This window comes from Phascolarctos cinereus, unplaced genomic scaffold (assembly GCF_003287225.1).
Source record: "Phascolarctos cinereus isolate Bilbo 61053 unplaced genomic scaffold, phaCin_HiC Scaffold_3;HRSCAF=262, whole genome shotgun sequence".
In the NCBI taxonomy this organism is placed as follows: domain Eukaryota; kingdom Metazoa; phylum Chordata; class Mammalia; order Diprotodontia; family Phascolarctidae; genus Phascolarctos; species Phascolarctos cinereus.
This window is the reverse complement of record NW_027555736.1, coordinates 259781656-259804831: the sequence shown is the minus strand read 5'-3', so window position 1 is coordinate 259804831 and position 23176 is coordinate 259781656. Positions and strand designations below refer to the sequence as shown.

The 23176-nt window shown below is 35.4% G+C and overlaps 1 protein-coding gene across 1 annotated transcript in view; it reads right to left on the bottom strand.

Moving 5' to 3' along the window:
• NID2 (nidogen 2) overlaps window positions 1-23176 on the bottom strand; it is a 158090-nt gene that overhangs the window by 96966 nt on the left and 37948 nt on the right. Inside the window, 3 exon segments of the mRNA XM_020974850.1 lie at window positions 7814-8059; window positions 8399-8548; window positions 21226-22007. Coding sequence (XP_020830509.1) covers window positions 7814-8059; window positions 8399-8548; window positions 21226-22007 — 1178 coding nt within the window.

Below are 23176 nucleotides of genomic sequence, written 5' to 3'. Positions count from 1 at the left end.
TCCCTGAAGGATTATACTCAGTTTTGCTGGGTAGGTGATTCTTGGTGGTAATCCAGGCTCTTTCGCCCTCTGGAATATTCCAAGCTCTGTGGTCCCTTAATGTAGAAGCTGCTAAATCCTGTGTTATCCTGATTGTGTTTCCACAATACTTGAATTGTTTCTTTCTCCTTGACCTGGGAACTCTGGAATTTGGCTACAATATTCCTAGGAGTTTTCCTTTGGGGATCTCTTTCAGGAGGCGATCGGTAGCTTCTTTCAATTTCCATTTTGCCCTCTGGTTCCAAAACATCAGGGCAGTTTTCCTTCATAATTTCTTGAAAGATGTCTAGGCTCTTTTTTTGATCATGGCTTTCAGATAGTCCGATAATTTTTAAATGATCTCTCCTGGATCTATTTTCCAGGTCAGTTGTTTTTCTAATGAGATATTTCACATTGTCTTCTATTTTTTCATTCTTTTGATTTTGTTTTATGATTTCTTGATTTTTCATAGAGTCACTATCTTCCAATTGCTCTATTCTAATTTTTAAGGAAGTATTTTCTTCAGTAAGCTTTTGGACTTCCTTTTCCACTTGGCCAATTCTGTTTTTTATGGTATTCTTCTTCTCATTGGCTTTTTGGATTTCTTTTGGCATCTGGTTTAGGCTATTTTTTTAAGATGTTATTTTCTTCAGCATTTTTTGGGTCTCCTTTAGCAAGCTGTTGACTTGTTTGTCATGATTTTCTTGCATCACTCTCATTTCTGTTCCCAGTTTTTCTTCTACTTCTCTTACTTGCTTCTCAAAATCCTTTTTGAGCTCTTCCACAGCCTGGGACCAATTCATATTTTTCTTGGAGGCTTTGGATGTAGGAGCTTTGACTTTGTTGTTTTCTTCTGGTTGTATGTTTTGATCCTCTTTGTCACCAAAGTAAGATTCTACAATCTGAGTTTTTTTAACACTGTTTGCTCATGTTCCCAGCCAATTATTTGACTTTTAAACTCTTTGTTGAGGTAGGGCTCTGCTTCTAGTGTGGAAGTGTACTGTCTCAAGCTTCAGGGATTTTGTGTAGTTGTTTTCAGAGATACTTCTAGGGATCGTAAATTTTCAGTTTTTCCAAAGTGGTATGCTCAAAGGTGATGTGCTTACTCCTTTCCTGGTCTGTGTTCTGGCCTATGAGTGACCACAAGCACTCTTTTCTGCCTTTGAACAGTGAGGAGGATTCTCTCTTCATCACCACCACAAGCTCTGCTATGATAGCACTCCTCCTTGTGCTAGGACTGCCATCCAGTACTGTGACCCAGATCCAAGCATTGGCAAAGCAACAGAATCCTGCTTCAGCACCAGCAAAGAGATCCCTGCAATACCCCTCTGATCAGCCACTTGATTCCCACTCTGTCTGTGGGCCAAGAGCACCTGAAGCAGCTGCCCCTAGCTGCACCAGAACTGGGGCCAGACCATTCTTCTCTCTCACTGAGGTCTGACAGACCTTTCCTTCTGACCTTCTAAGTTGTCTTTGGTGTTTGTGGGTTGAGAAGTCTGGAAACCATTACAGCTGCTAGTGATTCAATCCCCTGAGGACTGCTCCAGGTTAGCTGAGGCCCAGCCTTTGCCTGCATGGCCATGCTGAATTGCACTCCTCTCCTAACCTGTTACAACAGACTTTTCCCATCAACCATCTAGGCTGGACATGGACTCTCTCTTTTTGTGGATTCTTCTACTCTCAAATTTGTTTAGAGCCATTTTTACAGGTATTTTAAGGAGTTTGAGGTAGAGCTCAAGCAAGTCACTGCTTTTACTCTACCTTCTTGGACTCTATCCCTTATTTTCAGTATCTCCTTGCTAGTGCACATTCCCTACCACCTGCAAACATGCCCATGCTTCTCCCATCCTGAAAAAAACCCTCACTTGATCCTTCTAGTCCCTGCTATTTTCCTATGTTTCTTTTGCCCTTTGAAGCTAAACTCCTTGAAAAAAAGACCATCTACAATATGTGCTCTTTCCTCCTATGCTCCTCTTAGACCCTTACAATCCAGCATTTGTCCTTATCATTTCACTGAAACTGCTTTTTCTAAAGTTACTAATTATCCCTTAGTTGTCAAATCCAATGGCCTTTTCTCAATTCTCATCCTCCTTGACTTTTCTGCAGCCTTTGACTCTGTTGATCACTCTCTCCTTCTTACTCTCATCTCTCTAGGTTTTCAGGGTACCATTCTTTCCTTGTTCTCCTCTTACCTATTTGACCTCTTGTTTTCCATCTTTTTTCAGACTAATTCTCCAATCATAGTTGTCCCTCAGGGTTCTGTCTTGGGCCCATTTCTCTCCCTCTATAAAACTTCACTTGGTGATCTCATCAGTTCCCATGGATTTAATTAGCATCTTTATGTTGATGATTTTCAAATCTACCTATCCTGTTCCAAAATCTCTGCTGACCTCCAATCTTACCTTTCCAATTGCATTTCAGGAATCTTGAACTAGATAGATATCTTAAAATCAATATGTCCAAAAACAGAAGTCATTTTCTTTCCCCCTTTACCTCCCTGCCTCCACCTCCCCCCCACCCAGTTCCCTCAGGCTTGCAACCAGTAGTCTTCTTCAACTCCTCACTATCTCTCCCCCTTCATATACAATCTGTTGCCATAGCCTATCAATTTCACCTTTGTAATATTTATTGAATATGCCCCCTAATAATGCCAATACTTTAGTGCAGTTTGTCATCACCTTAAGCCTTGATTATGTCAAGGCTGCTGATGAATCTGCTTGCCTCAAGTGTCTTGCCACTCTAATCCATCTTCCATTTAGCCATGAAAGTGATTTTTCCTCAAGTGTAGTTCTGATTATGTCACCCCTCCCCTTACTCAATAAACTCCAATGGCTCCCTATTGCCTCTGTCAAGAAATACAAGAGAAAATCAAGTATGGCCACCTTCCCCATAATTATTTCAAATAAAGTCAACATTGTGCTAAGTGCTTGGGATACAAAGAAATGCAAAAGGCATTCCTTGTTCTCAAAGTCTTCACAGTTTAATGGGAGAGGTATGTAAACAACAACATACAAAAAAAGAGATAGGATAAATCAGAAATAATCTTAGAGGGAAGGCACTAACACCAAGAAGAATCAGGAAAAGTTTCTTATAGAAGGTTGAGTTTTAGCTGGGAACTGAAGAAAGTCAGAGTCTCTCAGGAGAAATATAACATAACATGATAAACTGAGCATGCATATGCTTACAAGCAGTAGAGAAGCATTCAGAAGACAGAAAGAGATTGAAAATGAGTGAGAATGGAAAATCTTCTGAAGAAGACAAAATGAAATGGTATAACTTCTGCACAAAGAGGTTTGCCTTGGTAAGGAAAAGGATCACATTCCATTGCCACAGTGAGGGTCCAGTTGGGATGATGTAACATAAATCTGTAGTGGGCACAGCACAGTTTTATGACTTTCTCCAGCTTCATTCTCCACATGAAGGTAAGGCAGGGGTGAAGGAGGAGACTGTTGTATATGGCATCCAAGTGACATATTAGAAGAGGGGGAAAAGAGAAAGCTCTTAGTTAATGGCCTAATTTTTTTCAGTGAAATACATGGCAAAATTTTCAGCTGAGAGGGTGGAGGGAGGGACCACCATGGGAGATTTATTCAGAGGTGAAAAAGTTTGGAAAAGTCACTCTGATGAGTAATATGATGAATGAATTAGAGAGTGAAAAATTATTTCACTGACACAGTGAGGATCCAGTTGAGATTACATAAGATATATTTATAATGGACTCAGCATAATTCTATGATCTTCTCCAGCTTCATTCAGCAGCATGTACATAGGAATGGCAATGGATGGTGACAGTCACTTAAGGCAGAGGTTTGGAATGGCAAGATCATGATAGAAGAAGATAAAAGATAAGATAAAAGAACAAGGGAACCAGGAAAGGGAAGAGAACAGCATGGAGCTGAGGGGTCAAATGAAGAGAAGCAAGTGCAAAGGTACTGAGAAAGAACCGAGAGATGATGGACTTAGAGATCACAATTAGGATAAAGAACAGGATTATAGGTGGTGGTCAGACAGAGGGAGAGGGACAATGACAAAAGATTATGATCAGAAAAAGGAATTTCAAATTTTATGAGCCTGTAAGTAGAACACTTGTGGATGATGGCAAAATCAAGGGTATGATCATTTCTGTGGAGCTGAAGCTGGGTGGAATAATAAGTAGAAAAGGAGTAAATTCAGGAACAGAGGGGTTAGAGTATTTGATACAGGTCTAGAAATGTTAGCAATAGGACAAGAGAAAAAAAGTTAAAGATACAATGATAGGCAAAAGAGGATTTAAAACTATCCCTATTTGTGGGAGTCAGCAAAAGTGCTGTTTGAAATAATATTTTAAGCCATGATTCCGGCTACAAAACATATCCAAAAAAATCAATAGAATTTTTATATGACAAAAACCAAGTGACAATAACAAACTGGAAAAATCATTCAAAGTAATTCTAAAATGCAGAAAATATTTGGGGATTAATCTACCAAAACACGTAAAATTCTTGTGTGCTATTACAAAGTGTTCATTGAAGAAATAAAGAAAAACTTAAATGGCTCGAGGAATGTTCAGTGTTAATGACTGGTACATGAGCAAAAAAAGAATGACAGTATTTGAAAAGCTAATTTACAGTTTTAATGCTATACCAATCACACTATCAAAGGGATACTTTGCAGAACTCTACAAAATAACAGCAAAATTCACATGGAGAAAAACATTTTCCTTAAATATCAGGGGAAAACATTTTAAAGAGGCAGAGATAAAGGGGGAATAGCACTTGTAGACTTCAAACTACATTATAAAGCAACAGTAATCAAAACCATTTGATACTGGTGAAAGAGTAGAGATGTAGGCACATGAAAAAAACTAGACAACAGAGATGAAGAAATATTGGAATTTGATAAACTGGAAAATAAAAATTTCATAGGAAAAAACTCTCTACTTGCTTTTGTTTTTTGTTTGTTTTAAACTGCTAGAGCAACTAGAAAGCAGTCTGGGAAAAATTAGACCAAGATTTTATGCCATATTCCACAATAAATTCAATATATATATATATATTACTTTAATATTAAAGATCATGCCATTTAAAAATTTAAAAAGAAGGAAATTATTATGCCATATACAGAGCTATGGATAGGAAATTTTTTTTCTTAACCAAACAATTGATAGAGAGGCAGTTTTTAAAGATAACTTAAAGATAACTTTTAAAGATATGAAACTAAAAGGCTTCTTCACAAACAAAATTAATTTATCCAGATAAGAAGACTGCAATAAAATGGAAAACAACTCTTTGTATCAAATTTTTCAAAGAAGATGCAAGACAACTAACAGATGTATATGTGTATAGATACATGTTTGTCTATATATTTGCTCACATATATTATACATGTATGCATTATATATGTGTATATAATGTACATACATTCATACATATAACCAACAACCATTCCCTAATACATAAGTGGTCAAAAGGATATGAATAAACGTTTTTAGAAGAACTTCAAATTGTTATAAACCACATTAAATAATACTCCAAATTACAGATTATAAGAGAAACACAAATCAAAACCACCCTGAAGTTTTACCTCATACTCAGCATACTGACAAATGTGAGAAAGGATGAGAATAGTTCATGTTGGTATGCTTGTTAGAAGATAAGCAGACTAGTGCATTGTTGGGGGAGCTGTGAATCAGAACAACTATTTTGGACTTCAATTTGGAATTACAGAAATAAAATGGCTAAAATGTCCATACTCTGTGACATAGAGATTAAACTACTAGGCATATATCTCAAGGAAGTTTGATAAGAAGAAAGCCTCTAAATATACTAAAATATTTACAGTAACAGTTCTTGTGTTATCAAAGTATTGGAAACAAAATGGATGCTGATGAACTAGGAAATGGATAAATAAATTATGGTACCTGAATGAAAAGAAATATTACTGTGTAATAATTAATCATATATTAAGTTTCTACTATGTGTTGGTGGGCATTGTGTTAAGTGATGTTGAAAAAAAAAAAGGACAAAAACCAGCCCCTGCTTTCAAGGAGTTTACAGTCTAATAGATGAGACAACTTGCAATCAAGTTTGTATAAACAAGATATAAACACACACATATATATACACATATATATATGTATGAATATGTATATGTGTGTATATACACATAGATACATACATACATATATAAATATGTATATATATAAATAAATATATATACATATACATGTGTGTGTGTGTCTCTGTGTGTGTGTGTGTGTGTGTGTGTGTGTGTGTATGTCCAGGGCTAGTCTCAGAGGGAAGGCACTTAGATAATGGAGGACTAGGGTAGGCTTCTTGCAGAAGGTGAGATTTAGCTGAGACTTAAAGGAAGCCAGGTAAGCCGAAAGGTAGCAATGAGGAGAGAGAGCATTCAAGGCAGGTAGGTCAGCCAGAGAAAATGCTCAGAATCAGAAAATGGAATGTCTTGTCTGAGGAATAGTGTCTATTAGTGTCTAATAATAATTAGTGTCATTAGATCACAGAATATGTAAAGGAAATAAGGTATAAGAAGATTGAAAAGGTAGGAAAGGGACAGGTTATGAAGGGCTTTGAATGACAAACAAGATTTTATATTTGACCCTGGAAGTAATAAGGAGCCACTGGAGTTTACTGGATGGTGGATATGGTCAGACCTAGACATTAGAATCAATCATCCGAAGATCAATCTGAAAGCTGAGTACAGTACTGATTGGAGTGGGGAGAGACCTGTGACAGGCAGACCCCCTGCAATTTATTGCAATGATCCAGGTGTGAGGTGATGAGGGCCTGCACTAGGGTGGTTGAAATTTCAAAGGAGAGTAATGGATGTGAGATAGTGGCAGAAGGCTGTGTCTGGGAGGATGGTGGTACTTGCAATAGTAAAAGCAATGTTAAAAAGATTTTGGGGAAAAAAGAATAAGTTCTGTTTTGGACATTCTGAGTTAAATATGTCTATGAGACATCCAATTTGAGATGTCTAATAGGCAGTTGGGGATGAGACACTAGCTTTCAGAATAGAAGTTATGTACGCAAATAGATGAGGATCATTTGTATAGAGACAACAATTGATTTTATGGGAGCTGAAGTAATCACCTATAGTAGAGAGGGAAAAGAAGACCAAGGTGAGACCACTGGGCAATACCCATAATTAGTGGTCAAGACATGGATGAAGATACATCAAAGAAAGTGTAGGAGATCGGAGAAAACAGTGTCACAAAAATCTAGAGATGAGAATATCTTGGAGAAGAATGTGATCAAGGATGAAGATTCCAAATAGTTTGATTTGACAAGGCAGAAAGTATTGAATAATGGTAATAAGCCTTTATTAACTTAGATATATTAGTTCTCAGACAACAAATCCAGTCTGTCATTAAATTTTGAAACTTTTCTAGTCAGAAATTATATTCCACTGAATTATATTCCACTGAACCAGCCTTTTAGAATCCAAGGTCATCTCCACATCATGGTAAGTCTTCTGATTAGTGGAGGAAAAACAATTATTGAATGCCATAAGCATTTACCAAACTTTTACCTCTCTTGTGTACTTATCATACTCTACCTTAAACACCTTCTCTGCATATGCATTTTGTCTTCCTTACTTTTTTAAAAGCTCTATTATTTATCTTTTTTATCTAGAACCTTGTACATGCTTTGTAAATGTGTGCTGGATGAAATTAACACAAAACAACTCTGATATTGTCAAGACTATACTAAAAACCTAGGACATGATTATGGCTGACAATAATCTAAAGTTCAGCTGAACACGTGCCCTCCCAGAGATGAACCATACTACCTACCAGTGATGCTGAAGCCATTCTTGTAGCCTGGTTTTTCTAAAGCAAAGAGCCAGCCAAAGAGGTCTCCAATTGGGGTGAGAGGCAACAGGGCCTGGGCTGCAGGATGAGGGATGTGACTGATAGCTATATAGGCTCTCCCGTCATTTCCTACGATGTAGGCGTGCAGGTCTACCTCAGTGAAGGACACTGGAGTATGTCCTACATGGAGATGGCCACTCACTTTCCCATTGACTCGGTGAGGTGCTCCTAAAAGATGGAAAGTAGAGTTATTCCCAGTATCCACAGTAATGAGAGACAGGGACTGTGCAAAAAAAAAGAATTCCATAGATCATTTTAAAAAACTAAATTCTGGGCAAAAAATCTTCACTTCTTCCTCTATTGACTTCTTATGATTAATTGAATGATCTATTTTGAGGTTCATGCTTCCTTCTCCTTCAACTCTGGGGCAAACTGGTATGTGAAAAGGATAAGAGGAAGAAGCTCTCAATAATGAACAGCTCAACACAGCTCTGAGTTGATGTGTCTACATGTAGTGCCCAAGAGATCCTTGCATAACTGAAACAAGACCAGCCTATAACATTTTACCTTCTAGCAAGCAGTGCTTTCCATTTCCATAGTAGTTTGACTGGCAGTGGCAGCAGAAGCCAGTGGGATAGTCTGTGCAGAAAGCATGCTGAGAGCACTGTCTGTGGTTCTGTTCACATGTTTCCTTGATGGCAGCTTGACGTGTGAATACTGAAAATAAAGTATATGTATGTGAGAAAAGACTAAATTAAAAAGAATAGCTCCTCTAAATTAAGTCAAGAAAACTTCACCACAAAATCACAGTTGCTATTTGTACGTTTGCAAAAAGTACAAAAATAGGTTTTTGAATGTTACAGCATTAACATTCAACTGAGGGGAACGAATTTGATTGCTAGCAAAAAGTAACGGCTACTAACACAGATGGTTACTACTCTTTAATTCATAAGGCAAACACTCAGAAAAAAAAACAATACAGTATATATTTTTTAAACGTCTACAAGGCATTGTGGTAGGCACTGGGGGAGACAAAAGTAGAATAATATACTACTTCTGCCCTCAAAGAGCTTACAATCTCTTACAACAGTAGGAGAGATACTAATTATTATATTAAGAAAAGATCCATTTATTCTTGTTTTCTGATTTTTTTAAATGCAACTAGATGGTGTAGTTTTTCAAATGCTTTTTCTACATCTTTGCTTTCTCATTAGTATGATCTATTATGTTTACAATTTTTCCAATACACAATAGTCCTGTATTTCTTGAAATACATTTTGAAATATTGCTGTAGTCTCTGTTAACCTATTTAACTCTGTTAACTTACTTGTTTAATAGTTTTGAATCATTATTTATTAGGAATATGTCTATACCTTTTTTGTCATTATATATAACCTTATTTAGGTTTCAAGAACATATTGTAAAAGAAGGAACTTGGTAAGATCCCTTCTTTTTCTACTTATGCAAATAGTTTTGCATACTTTCCAGTATTACTGGAACTAAATAATCTTTGCATAGTTGATAGGATTCCCTTGTAAATGCAACTGGTCCTGAATTATTTTCTTGAGAAGTTCATTTATGGCCTTTTCGATTTATTTTTTTTTCCAAGACTGGGTAATTTAAGTTATCTATTTCTTGTTCTTTACATTGGAATATTTTGAATTTTTGTAAATATTCATTTAACTTGTTTACTATTTTATTGTTATCATACAATTGGGCAAAATTGTTTCAGATAATTTACTTCATCATTTGTTGAGATTTCTTCTGACATTTTCATTCTGTAATTTAATTTTCCCTTTATAAAGATAATGTAATAATTTAACTGTTTAAAACAGTTTAAAATTGCTTTAAAAACCTGTTTTATTTATCAAATTGATTCAATGTATTTTCTTTATATCTTCTTTAATTTTCAGAATTTCTATTTTCATGTTAATTGGAATTTTTGATTAGCTGGGTTTTTCTTTCTAATTTGATTGGTTGCCTGACCACTTAACTAATTTGCTAATTCTCTCTTTTGTTGATAGAAGTACTTAATAACACAAAAATTTCCCCTAAGAACTGCTTTAGCATTATATATGATGTCTCCTTAGTATCATTTTATTTAATGAAATTATTATTTCTATGATTTGTTCTTTGACAAATAACAAATGTTATTTGAATGCTTTAGGATTAAATTATTTAGTCTTCATTCAAGTTTGAAACCTTTAAAGTCTCTTTATTGATTATAATGTTTGTCATATCAGGGTTAGTAAAGGATCTGATTATTTCTTCTACTTTTATACATTTATGAAGTTTGTTATGCTCTGAACATGGTCACTTCCTGTAAAGGTACTATTAATACTGAGAAATGTGTATATTAATTCTGTTCCAATTCAGCATGTGTAATAGTAGTGTAGTAGTTGTAATAGCAGTAGTAACAGTGGTGGTAGCAATAGAAGTAGTTATATTTTATATATATATATATATATATGTATATATATATGTATGTATGTATGTATATACATGCACACACATATATATAATAGCTAGCATTTATTCAGTGCTTTAAAATTTACAAATATTCTTTCATTTTATCCTTAAACAACCCTGAGAGGGAATTGATATTATTACCTCCATTTGACAGATTAGAAACTGAGGCAAACAGTGATTAATTGATTTGTCCAGGGTTACATAGCTAGTAAGTGTCTATGACTAGATTTGAATTCAGGTCTTCCTGAATTCCTTCTACTGTTTCACTTTTTCTTAATTTCTATTTAGGTTCATAACTTCTATTTATTTTTTTTGTTTGTTTGTTTGTTTAGCTTCATGTTAGATTTATCTTGCCTTGAACAGGAATACACTGAAGTCCTCAACTAATAGTTTACTGTCTATTTCTCCTTGTAATTTGAATTACTTTTCCTTTAAGTACTTAGATGCTATGCTAGCTGGGCAGCTAGGTGGTGCAGCAGACAGAGTGCAGGACTTGGAAGAAGACAACTTGAGTTCAAATCCTACCTCAGACACTTACAATTTGGGCAAGTCACAACTTCTCTGGTCTTAGTTTCCCTATCTATAAAATGGTCATGATAATAGCACCTACTTCACAAGGTTATTGTGAGGTTAATGAATTAACATAGACAGGTAGATGACTTTACAAACCTTAAAGCACTATATGAATGTCAGTTATTATTATTGTTATATGATTTGAAACGTGTTTTTAAATTTTAATTATCCTGTTTATCTCTTTTAAGCATATCTATTTTTGCAGTTGCCTTTTCTGAGATCAACTGAAGCATAATATATTTTGCTTTAACCCATGATTTTAACTGTGTGAATCTTTGTTTCACATACTCTTTTTTTGTGAATCATATATTACTGGATTTTGCTTTCTAATCCATTCTGCTGTCCTTTATTGTTTTATGGATAACTTCATTTGTTTGTTTCTTGAAGTCTTTATGGTTATATCATTTCTCTCCCCCCATCCCCAAGGTTTTGTTTGTATTTTTTGTGAAGTTCCTTTCTTCTTCTGGATTTTCCTTTGGGAATGCCATGATCTATGCTCCTTCTTCATTGTGTTTAGTGTATTCTTCTGTTAACCCATATCTTCAGCCTTATAGCTTGATTTGGAACTTTATGCTAAGGGAATGCTTCACCCTTTCCCATACTCATGCATGGGGTAATCAGGCTTTATTGGTTTTGACCTCAATTTCCTATGCTCCTGGTCACTGGCTTTCATCTTCCTCTGGTTGGTCTGAGATCAAAGCACTGGCAGCTTCAATGTCTCCAGTCACAGCTTCATAGTTGGTTGCCTCTGGTCAAAGCTGTCAGTCTTCCATCCCTTCTGAGCATTTATGTGGGCTTCAGTCCTCCCTAAGGCCTTCCTAATAGGTTCCTGTTCTTCATTCACCAATCAGGGTGCCGCTATTGCCCTTGGGGCTTCCCTGGTTATACCACTGTTGTTGTCTCCCTTCTGCCCTATGCTTTTTCACATGCATTCATGCTGGCTGTGCTGGCAAGATCTTCTTCAAGCACTATCTTCTGACTGTCCTTTGTGCAGTCCTGGACTGGATTAAGGGGCTTGACTTGGTGTCCTTGTTGGAGTATATTGGGAAAGTGAGGCTCCTCTTCACTTTTTCATGCCACATGTTAATGAGAACTCAACACCATTACAGCTTAGATTTTTTTTAAATAGAGAAGAGGTAAACCAGGAAAAGTCTGATATACATGCTATATTTTGAGAAAGCATATTTCAAACATACAAAAGATACAGTATACCAGGGATGAAAATTCTGCAAGAAACATCATCCCAGGAAGGATGTTTGACTCTGGAATGAAAGAGATGATGTTCTTCAGTCATTCAGCAGGTAAAAGGAAATTTACTTAACCACAGGAAAAGATGTTCAATAAGGATTTGTATTTAGAATACCTCAAGATGATACAGTTAAGCAAAGTCCCCCTGTTTCTAAGTTACCTTCATGAGCTGCCAGCCAAGAATCACAGAACCTCTGGAGTTCATCATGGCTGTTTAGTACTCAGGAGAGTGGGAAGTGATATCAATAGCCTAAGCTATTAGTCTGTTGAGCCAGACAGGTTTCAAGAATGCCTTCAATAACTTTTAAGCAAAAATTGACCTAAATTCCATAGAGGAATGAGAATTAGACTACTCCTACCAGGAAACAGCCAGGGGCTTTTGGGCTAAGTGGGGCAGAAGTATCAGTGGAATGGAACATATGACCTCATTGATCAGGAAGCACTCAGAGGGCATGTGGGTCAGGTGGGCCAACTATAGAAGCCCTAGGTAGCTAAGTGAGCTAGAAAATAGAGTTCTAGCTAGTTGGGAAGTCCAGTAATTTGGGAGGTCTATGTGACACCTTTTTGCTGTTTTGATGGGACCCTCTCCAATTTGTAGCATGGATGAGGGGTGGGCTGTTGTGCAAAGAAACTGGAATTTGTGACTCTGGCTACCTATGTCATTATTATTAGAATTCAGAGGCCAGACTGTAGTGGGCCAGGATACTGATGGAACTGGGGAGGTATGAGTTAGTCTCCTGCTCTATCACAGCCAACCAGGATTGTTGTGAATAAGGAAACTGGTGCTGAACTGGGACAGTTTGAATTAATTTTACCCACAGGTAGTTTGAACTGGAACTCAACTTTGGCCCCGTTGGGTAAGAGGAATAGATGAATGGTTTTAGGACTCTGTCAAGGAGCTCCTGAGACCCCAGGGATCCTCTTTGCTATCTGTTTTTAATCTTCTTTTGGTCAACTTTTTTCTTTGTGTACTCACTGAGGCAACTGCTTTTACTTGGGGCTATATATATATATATATATATATATATATATATATATATATATATATATATATATACACATATATATATATATATATATATATTTATTAAATAGATTATTTATCCTTGGGCTCCAAGTGATTCATTGAATGATTTATGGAACTGCAACCTAGACACTCAGTTTTTGTTGTTGTTGTTGTTCAGCTCTTTCAGTTGTTTTTAACTCTTTGTGACTCCATGTGGGGTTTTCTTGGCAAAGGTACTAGAGTGGTTTGCCATTTCTTTCTCCTGCTCATTTTACAGATGAGGAAACCAAAACAAATAGGATTAAGTCACTTGCCCAGGACCACATAGCTAGCAAGTGTCTGAGGCAAGATTTGAGCTCACATAGATGAGTCTTCCTGACTCCAGGCCTGGCACTCTATCTACTGCACCACCTAGCTGCCCAGACATCTAGTTGGGGGGATACATTAGACTGAAAAAAAAGTTAGCACTTTTCCTACTTTTCTGTATTTTTCCTAAATTTTTCTATTTCCTATATTTCTTAGATTGCAATTATTAAGTTTCTGATGTTTCCTTAAAAGTAAAAAGTTTGCCATACCTTTTGCTTGTTTTAATGTTTATATACTGATATCTAATTTTATTACTCTATGCAGTATGAGTATTGTATTACACAAGAGTATGGATTTTAGATCTCTAAAATACTAATATCTAGACATTTGCTTGGACCACATTATGACAGCACATAAATTTGACCTTATTTTCTTAGCAGACTTAAAATGTGCCTTATTTGTGACATGAATCCAGAGACCTTGTCTGAAATCTTTATGGACTGCAGATTCCTAAGATAAGGTTTGCTTGCTGGCCTAGGAACCTTGAGTAATCAACTCATAAACATATAATCTCTTTTGGGGAGTCCTACACATCTTTGAGGGCCTTTCTAAGTTTATTTTTCTTTATCTGAATGTGCTTGTCTTAGTGATGGATGAGTTAATCCATTTGGATGACCTTGCTGTGTCAGGGAATCTATTGAAAGAAATTCGTAGTGCATTTTTATATAGGAACCATGATAAAAATTTGCCTGGACCTCCAAGGGGATTATTTATGAGACATCCTTGAATCATCCTTCTATCACTGTGCAGGAAAAAAAAAAACACCTAGAGAATTTGTCTGGACCCTATTTGGATGGACTTATGCCCTGAGGGAAGAGTTCTTACCCTGGGCAGTTAAGCTTCCACTTGGGTCAATGGGGTGCCTTCTTTTTTATCTCAGGTCTGTTTCCTGTGAAGAGAGCCCCACATGCTCTGGGATCTCTTTAGGGATCACTTTTCTTCCTGAAACAAGAAGTTCGACTTCAATTCCCTTTTAGAGTTGGTCAGTGATTAAATCTGGCCTGTCAGGTTTGGGGGTGGGCAGAGGAGAGGAACACAAGAGATTGAAAGGGGGAGGATGAGTTTGCCAGTACTCCATGGACTCAGTGTTATAGCATTTTGGAATACAATTGAACACAGAGAGGCCTCTTGATAAGAGGAAGAAAACAAAGACTCCAGGTGGATCTATACAAGCACTAAGTCAAGGGCTTTAGTATCTCATCATTTAGTATCTCAGTCAGTCACTAAGTCCTATGAGGAGAGCCTTACATGCTAAGAGGTTCTGCAAGGAAATAGGCTGTCCCTCTGAGAGAAGTATTTTCCTCTTTATTGTTTTTGTTTTGAGGAATGCTTTTCTGCAAGGAACAAACAGCATTACCCTATCAGTATTTTGAAAATGATATTGCTTTGTTAAATTTTATCAATATGTATACAGAATTATAGAAGAATATTAATTATGGAATTTGATTGTGAATTCTTGAAACTCTTTAGCTCCTATCACCAGGAAAAGCATTCAAAAAGGAAAAATATAGAACCTCCTCAAAACACTAAAGAATTATCCAGGATTTAGGACTATAATCTTTGCCCAAGATACTCCAGGAGATTTGTTAAGGACAACAAGTATTACAGCTAGGGGAAAATTATAAAGATGAGGATTTATTGAGTTAATCAAGTCACCCCGCCTTTAAAACAACTGACAAGATGTCTTTTAGGTGAGAACACATATTAAGTGAGTCAATCAAGAAATATGTAGCAGATATGGACAAGACCTGGACATCTTTAGATCAATCAAGACATTTCAAAATGTCTGGTTAGATCAGTTGGAGGGCCTTATGAACCCTGGAAATTGAATGAGTTTTGACTTCCCGTCCATTTTCTAACCTTAAAGATATCCCCAGAACAGCAGATGATAAATGAGGATATGATGAGAAACAGCAGCTTTAAGACTCTATAAGGTGTCCAAAAGAGAAAGCTACACCACACCTAAGCGAAACATCTGGCAGACTTCAGCAAGAGAATTTTCAGGAGTCATCCTATTGGCTACATTTGCTCTCTAAGTTTGAGTCCACTTCTCTAGGGACCCCCTGAGAGAGTGTTACAGATTGGTCAAGAAATGTATGGTGAGGTCTGTAAGTTGTCCATCTAACTGCATGTCATAATCTGAACAGTAACCATTCTTCATATTTATTTCCCAGCCAACTTCACTCTTTTGGACCTTTGGACTAGACTTCATCAAGGTCACACTCCACAGGAAGCTCATCAGGAAATACTTCATGCAGCAATATTGCATTAGACTTAGTGCTCACACCTCATTAGTAGTCTCAGCCCTTCTAATTGGAAGGCAGAGCAAAGAACTCTTTCCAAAATCTCCATTTAACCAAAATCTTCCAGGTTAGCTATCTTTATTTAGCCTCTATCTACAATCCTTTGGATCTTTGAACTTGACTCTATAACATTCATTCCTCAACACCTTATACCTTCCTCCATCCCCTTTTGTTTTTCCTTTTGTGTGGTGTCTTTTCCCTTACATTTTGAGCTTCTTGAGGTCAGGGGCTGTCTTTCTTTTTGTATTTGTATCCCCAACATTTAATACAGTGGGTGCTTAATAAATGTTTATAGACTGACTGACTCATTCACTTATTTTTTTTCCTGTGTAGATGGTTAAACCAAACTCTTTTGAGTGGTTACAGTTCTCTGGGACTTTCCAATATTCAAGGCTTGATACAAGACCTCAACATACATAGGAACCCTTCTTCAACTTAACTCTTTGCCAGCTCTCTTCCATCATTTTAGTGAACATATTTGGTGAACATGCTTCTCTGTCTTTTGAATGAGGTATCCTTTGTTGTTATATATTTCCAGGAATATTTCTATTTTTGATATATGGATGAGAGACAGGTTGTTGGAAGAGAACTTTCATGGTGGTATTTTGCTCTAATGAATCAAATGATGTATTTATTTATTTGTTTTTGGTGAGGCAATTGGGGTTAAGTGATTTGCTCAGAGTCACACAGCTAGTGAGTGTTATGTGTCTGAGGCCAGATTTGAACTCAGGTCCTCCTGACTCCAAGGCTGGTGCTCTATCACTGAGCCACCTAGCTGCCCATGAATCAAATGATCTAAAAAAATAAGACCAAACAAAACCCAATCAGCCTTCTATTCTCTATCCCTTTTGGTCAAAGATGTGTTGGTAAAGATATAGTCTCTTATAGGACATTGTCCATGAATGCCTACTTCTTCTCTATTAATATTCTTATCAAAGATGCCCTCAGTGCATGTATATATTATTATAAAAAATTTATATAGATGGAAAAGTAGACACATAGGTTGTTAGCTGCTAATACCTTCTTGATGAACTTTTCTAGGATGGTGGGGGATTATTATATCTGAAATTCTTTCCAATCCTTTGATATCTTCACTCCTTGAGATACTTTAGGAATTATTCCATCAACATCTTCACAACTGTATTGCCTCCAACATGGATTACCTCTATTTATACTTAGTGTAATTCACTTTCTTTACCCAATATTTTTCTCTTTAGTATCATTTCTACATCCTCCATACATGATAATGATAAGAATCCAAGCAAAAGGACTTTTGGTTGATATGGTGATATGAAAAGTCATAAAGTTACTCAGTTCTCCACTTCCACCCCAGAAAATATATTAAAAATGGCACCAGATAGAACAATGATAAAGAAAATTGAAGAGAAACAGAAGCATGGACCTTCCTCTAATCTAGAACTGCACCCTACCACCACCTCCCGATAGCGCCAACAGAACATCAGAGTAGAATCATACCAGAAAAGCCTGTACAAGATCTTGTAAATGAACCTGAAGCCTGTGGGTTCTGGGAGAGGGATTGGACATCAGAAGCCAGTGTGAATTCTGGTAAATTAAGCTCAGGGCTTCTGAACTAGGGTTACAAGCCAGTCCAAGCTCTACTAATCAGGTATTCTTATTGGAATGAGAAAGAGAAGAGGTTACACACAGAGATTTTAGTATAGAAATGTACTGAATTCAAAAGGGAAACAAATGGGTACAGAAAAAGGAGACAATGAAGTTCAAAATAACCAAGGCCAGTGTCTTAGGATTTACATGTATATCCCAGCATCAGTATTACCATGGAGACTCTTCTCTGAAAATCAGCCAGTCACAGATATCATAGAAATGGGTATACTCTCAAATTGTTCATAAAGAATTTAAGGAAGGGGGAAAGACAAAGCAAGGACCTTTCAAAGTCCTGAATTTGAGCTCCGCTGCCCCTCTTTACACACTCTGATAATCAGTTTCTGTTTCTAGCTCTGATGCAGCTACCACTGGTCCATGGCCTTGCTGGCATTTTATAGCAAACTGAGAAATGATTGGTGATTCCTTTCCTTCTACTCCCCTCCCCTTCTGCCTCTAAGTTAGGGGTAAGAGGATTCTAGTAACTAATCAATCTTTCTCAGATTCCTTCTCCCCTCTTTCTCACTAGGGATAAAAGATTGAATTGGAAGTATTTTGCATTAGCTGCTATTATTTCCAAGGAACTATACCAATCAGCCCTTTCATGCTCTTTTTTTTTTTTGTCCTGGGCTTGCTGTTTATTCTCTTGCTACTGTTATCCCATTTTTTTGTAACAGAAATTAGTAGCAGAAGCAAGTTTAATGTTATTTGCTATAAGAGATGTCATAAAGAGCAATCTGGATAAACACGGTAAACAAATGCATCTGTCTCACTAGGAGGAACAGGTAGGTTACTGTCCCCCAGGACATTACAAACTTAGGGTCAGCAAGCAATAATTTTTCTTAATCAGCCAATAAGAAGAGTAAATAATAAATAGGCGTAGCAATTAATAACCAGAAGCAAATTATATTTCACTAGACTACAGATGTTAGTGACAAAGAATCTAGAACAAAGAGGGAAAAAAGGCATATTTCTATGAACACCGTAGGTTCCAGTTGAAATCCTTTAGCAGCACACTCCTCGATCATCCCTGCTATATCTGCCTCCTCTTTTCATCAACTTACTGGTAGGTAGAAATATTTATAGGATGATAGACTATTCTCATCCAATGGAACCTATCACTAATATTTACCTTGCAAAAACAAAACAAAATGAAACTTTGGAGGGCAGATCATAGAGGGGGAATTAAAAAGAAAGAAATTGTAAGAACCAGTGATCAGAGTCTGGGCTTGGTGAAGAGAGGAGGGGCAAGGAAGTCAGAAGAGACTACTTCAATTACAGATTACTAGTATTTATCAAATTTCTTCTCTTTCTTTACCTCCTGCTTTGTAAGAATGGTAGTGGGGGCGGGATTAGAGAGAAGAAAAAATGTAAGGTGATATTATGAACAAAAATAAACAACAGTCACATTGAATATGATGGTCTCCATAATAAAAGGAGAAGAATGAAATAGAAACAGAAACTAACAACATGTTGTTTACTGAAAACCCACTTAAATTTAAATATTTGCAGAATTAAAATGAGGGTATAAAGTAGAACTGATGCCTCAGGCAAATTTAAAAATAAAAAAAAGGAATAGCAATCATGACCATAAATGAGACAACAGTAAAAATATACATGGTTAAAAGAAATAAACTGAGAAACCAGTTTATGCTTAAAGGTACTATGCATAATGAAATAATACCAAAACTTAATGTAGATTTAGTAAATGCCACAGCGTCTAAATACATAAAAGAAAAGCAAATTGAATTTCAGAAAGAAATAGTTATCATTAGAATTAGAATAATTGGGGAGTTCAATAGTTAGATAGAGCTAACAAAAAGATGAATGAGAAAGAAATTAAGGACTTAGATGGAATTCTTGAAAAATCAGATATAGATATTTGGAAAGGCAACAAAAATGGGAATATACATATTCTCAACTGTGTATATTACTTTTATAAAAGCTTTTCATATATTAAGGCATAAAAACCTCATAAAGAAATGCAGAAAGATATATTAATAAAATATATTAATAAAAATTATAATTAAGATAACATTTAAAAGAATTTAAACTTAAATGAGGACTAAATAATTTAATCCTAAAGAACTGGTGAGTCAGAGAACAAAAATTAGAAACTTTTTCTTTGGAAGAAAATGATGACAATGAGACAACATATCAAAAATTCAGGACACAACCAAAGTGGTCCTTAAAGGAAAATGATATTGCTAAATATGTCTATCAACAAAAGAGAATGAATTAGGACACAACTAAGAATAATTAGAAAAGTAATCATTTTTTAAAATTGCAATTAAAGCCTCAAGTAGAAATTCTGAAAATCAGAAATAAAACTGAAAACAAAAATAATCTATGGAATTGTTAAATAAAATTAAGAGCTGTTTTTAAAATCTAAAAATAATGCATTACCTGATTTTTTAAAAAAGCCTAAATTGCTAATATAAAAATGGGGGGAAGAATTCACAATGCTTGAAAAAGAAATAAAGAAATAAAGGAATTTACTAGAAACTATTTACCTGATTTTATGTCAACAAAATTACAAGTGAAATGGATAAATATTTTACAAATATATAAAATATATTAATAGAACAAGAAACAGAGAATTTTAAATATCCAAATCACAAGAAAAAAATAGTAAAAGAACTCTCAAAAAAGACAATGGGATCAGATCACTTTACAAGTAAATTCTACTAGATAGTCTAGTAAACTAAGTGATATATATGTGTGTGTGTATTTATATATTTACATTTATATATACATTATTTATATATTATCTAATTGGATCTTTGTGACAACCATAACTATAATAAAATATTTTTTTATTATGCGTATTTTACAAATGAAAAAATTAATACTCAAGGAGATTATGTGACTTACCCAAGGTCACATAGTACTTTCCTTTTGAAAATCTTTTTCAAATTACATTATATTTCTACATTTTTTCTGGTGGAAAAAGTAAAAAAGGTGGTAAAAGAAGATTTATCCTTGCAGTAGCAGCTTAGTAAGAATATTTACTCTTACCTTTTATCTCTAATAGTTTTTTATTTGACTATCCATGAGTAAGAATACAAAAATATTATCCTATGATGAATTTTATTTTTAATTAAATTTTCTTTATCAATTTTATATTAAGGTTTTACATCAGCAGAAATGAAAATTATTCTCATAATAATGATTATCAGGGAGAAATTATTACCCAGAGATGGAAGAGAAATTGGTCAATTCATACAAAATTCTATTATGTTATGAATAATGATTGCTCAAAATAGAATATATTCAGTACTTTACTCCTTTACTCTCATTGGAGTCACTGAATCATGGTGTTGAAGACTGGGTTCCCAGTGGATAAATATTACAGCTGCATGAGGCAGTAAACCAAAACAACAGAAACAAGTGTTCAATAATCTTCATCTATGGGCATTTAAAAAGATAATTAATAACTCCTTCAGTGTAAGCTGATTGAAGACTCAAAAAACAAAATGAATTTTGCCAAATTTTTAAACTCAAAATGATACATTACACTTTTGAGCCTAGAAGAAACAAGCAATTCCATTTCTTCCCCCCCCCATTTTACGGAAGATGAGTTTTAATAACATTATTAGTGGTTGTTAATGGCAAGAGATTCAAAATAGAATCTGTCTGCCTAGATATATCTGGCAAAAAATAATCAGCCCATTTCTTGATACAAAGGATTTTAAAGATTGTTTCAAACTTCTGAATTTATCAGCTTGTTTAATAGGAAAATGTTGACTCTACTAAAACTAGTTTTAAAACAAAGTCTTAACATCCCAGTCTTATAATACACTTACCATCAGTTTTGAAACTGCTATCTTCTTCCATTCCCACAACATACCTCCCATGATTCAATGGCGGTGTATTTTCTGGAAAATGATAATCTGTAAGAACAACTCCCTCAGAATAGTCTGAGAGAGCTTCCATTTCTGAAGACATAGCTCTACCATCTGGGTAGGGCTGGATAGTTTCATTTTTAGGATAGAATCGTGAAGCTTCTGTTAAGAGATCGAGGAATTCTCCATTGGTGTCTGGTGGAACTGGGCTTTTAATTCCTTTTTGCTGAGAAGACTCAGTGTGGCCTTGTGATATCTGAAAAATTGCCTCCCTCTCTGGTGTCCCTTGTTTAATTTGATGATACAAGGAATCAGATTCTGTTTTAGGAGATAATGGCCAATGACTAGTTGCTGGATACAGCAATTTGAATCTCTGCTCTGAGTCCAGTGGAGAGAATATACCATCATGGTTTGATTCACTATTATCTACTTGACTATGAGAGGTGGCATGTAAGTCAAGTAAAACTTCTTTCTTGCTGTGACTGTTTGATACTAGCTCTTGTCCACTGGGTGAGTGTTCATTTTCATCACCATCTTTATTATAAAAAACCTCAACATAATCTGTTTTCTCGTCAGTATAGTTACTTTCCAGGACACTGTACTCTGCAGCATTATTAAGAAACTGCTCCAGAGAATGGGCTATGGAAAGGTTTCCTCTGAGGTTTGCAGGTTCAACATTATCCATGTGGAATGTGCTGCCAATGTGAAAAGCCCATACTCCAGGTATGCCCAGGTTACTTATTCTAAATAAAAAAATGAGCAATTAGGTGAAGTTACTACATTTTAAAACATACATTTTTGAATATTCTTGTAAAGTTAATTCACTTTACTTTAAAACATAATTAAGTGCTTTTCTCTAGATCAGCAGGTCAAATCCATAGTTTTTAATAGTTTTAAAATGAGATAAACCAAACAAATATGATAATGAAAGAGAACATACACAATTTTCCTATAAACTATCTTAACATCCCTTCAGAGGCTCTATATGTATATAGTATTCAAAACTCTGGCTGAAAAATTTAGTGAATAACCCATTATTTCTCAACTGGATTTTTTTTTGTTTATCACTGGGACAGCAAAATCTTGATGTCTAGAAACAGCCAAACTCCATGAGGGCAAGAATCATGTTTTATGCAAATTTGTATCACTCCAGTAAAACGAGACAAAAAGGTACTGAATTTGGTTTAAGAGGACCTGGGTTCAAATCTCACAAAGTTGGACCAGGTAGCCTCTCAGTTCTTTCCTAGCTCTAAACCTATAATTCACATATGGATTCTTAGTAAATTTCATTGAATATAATTGATCCAAATGAGTGAATAATTCAGTCTTCACCTGGATTTTTTGCATCAGTTAACATAACTGGGAAAGTTAATGCTTATAAATCCCTATCAAAGGTTGAAAAAAAATTTGGAAAAACAACTTCTCCCAGAATAGACTGAAAGAGCTTCCATTTCTGAAGACAAATTTCCACCATCTGAGTAGGCTTAGATAGTTTCATTTCAGGATAAAGTACAGCCTTCAAGTTAATTTTTACCCCAGAAAAATTTCATTTCCACAATTGTAATTTTGGTTTGGCTAAAGTGCATAGAAGGATGACTAAATATAAAGTACCCCATGGGAAAAATGGCAAAATATAAAGTTAATATGGAATAACAGAAACTTAATCAAAACAGTAGAACTTGTGAAACTTTAAAAAAAAGTATTTTTAGTCCAGAGAATTAATTGCTAGTCACCCCATTTAAAGAACAGCTATATATTCTTTTCTAAAGAATATTTTATATATAGACTTTCTTCAGCTTTCAACTGAAGTATATCCAATTAGCTCAGTAGTAACAATTATGTTTTGCCTACTAAAGAGTATTCTAGCCAGCCTCTGGTTTTCTACTGAAGCATATCAGGTAGTCTGTTAGTA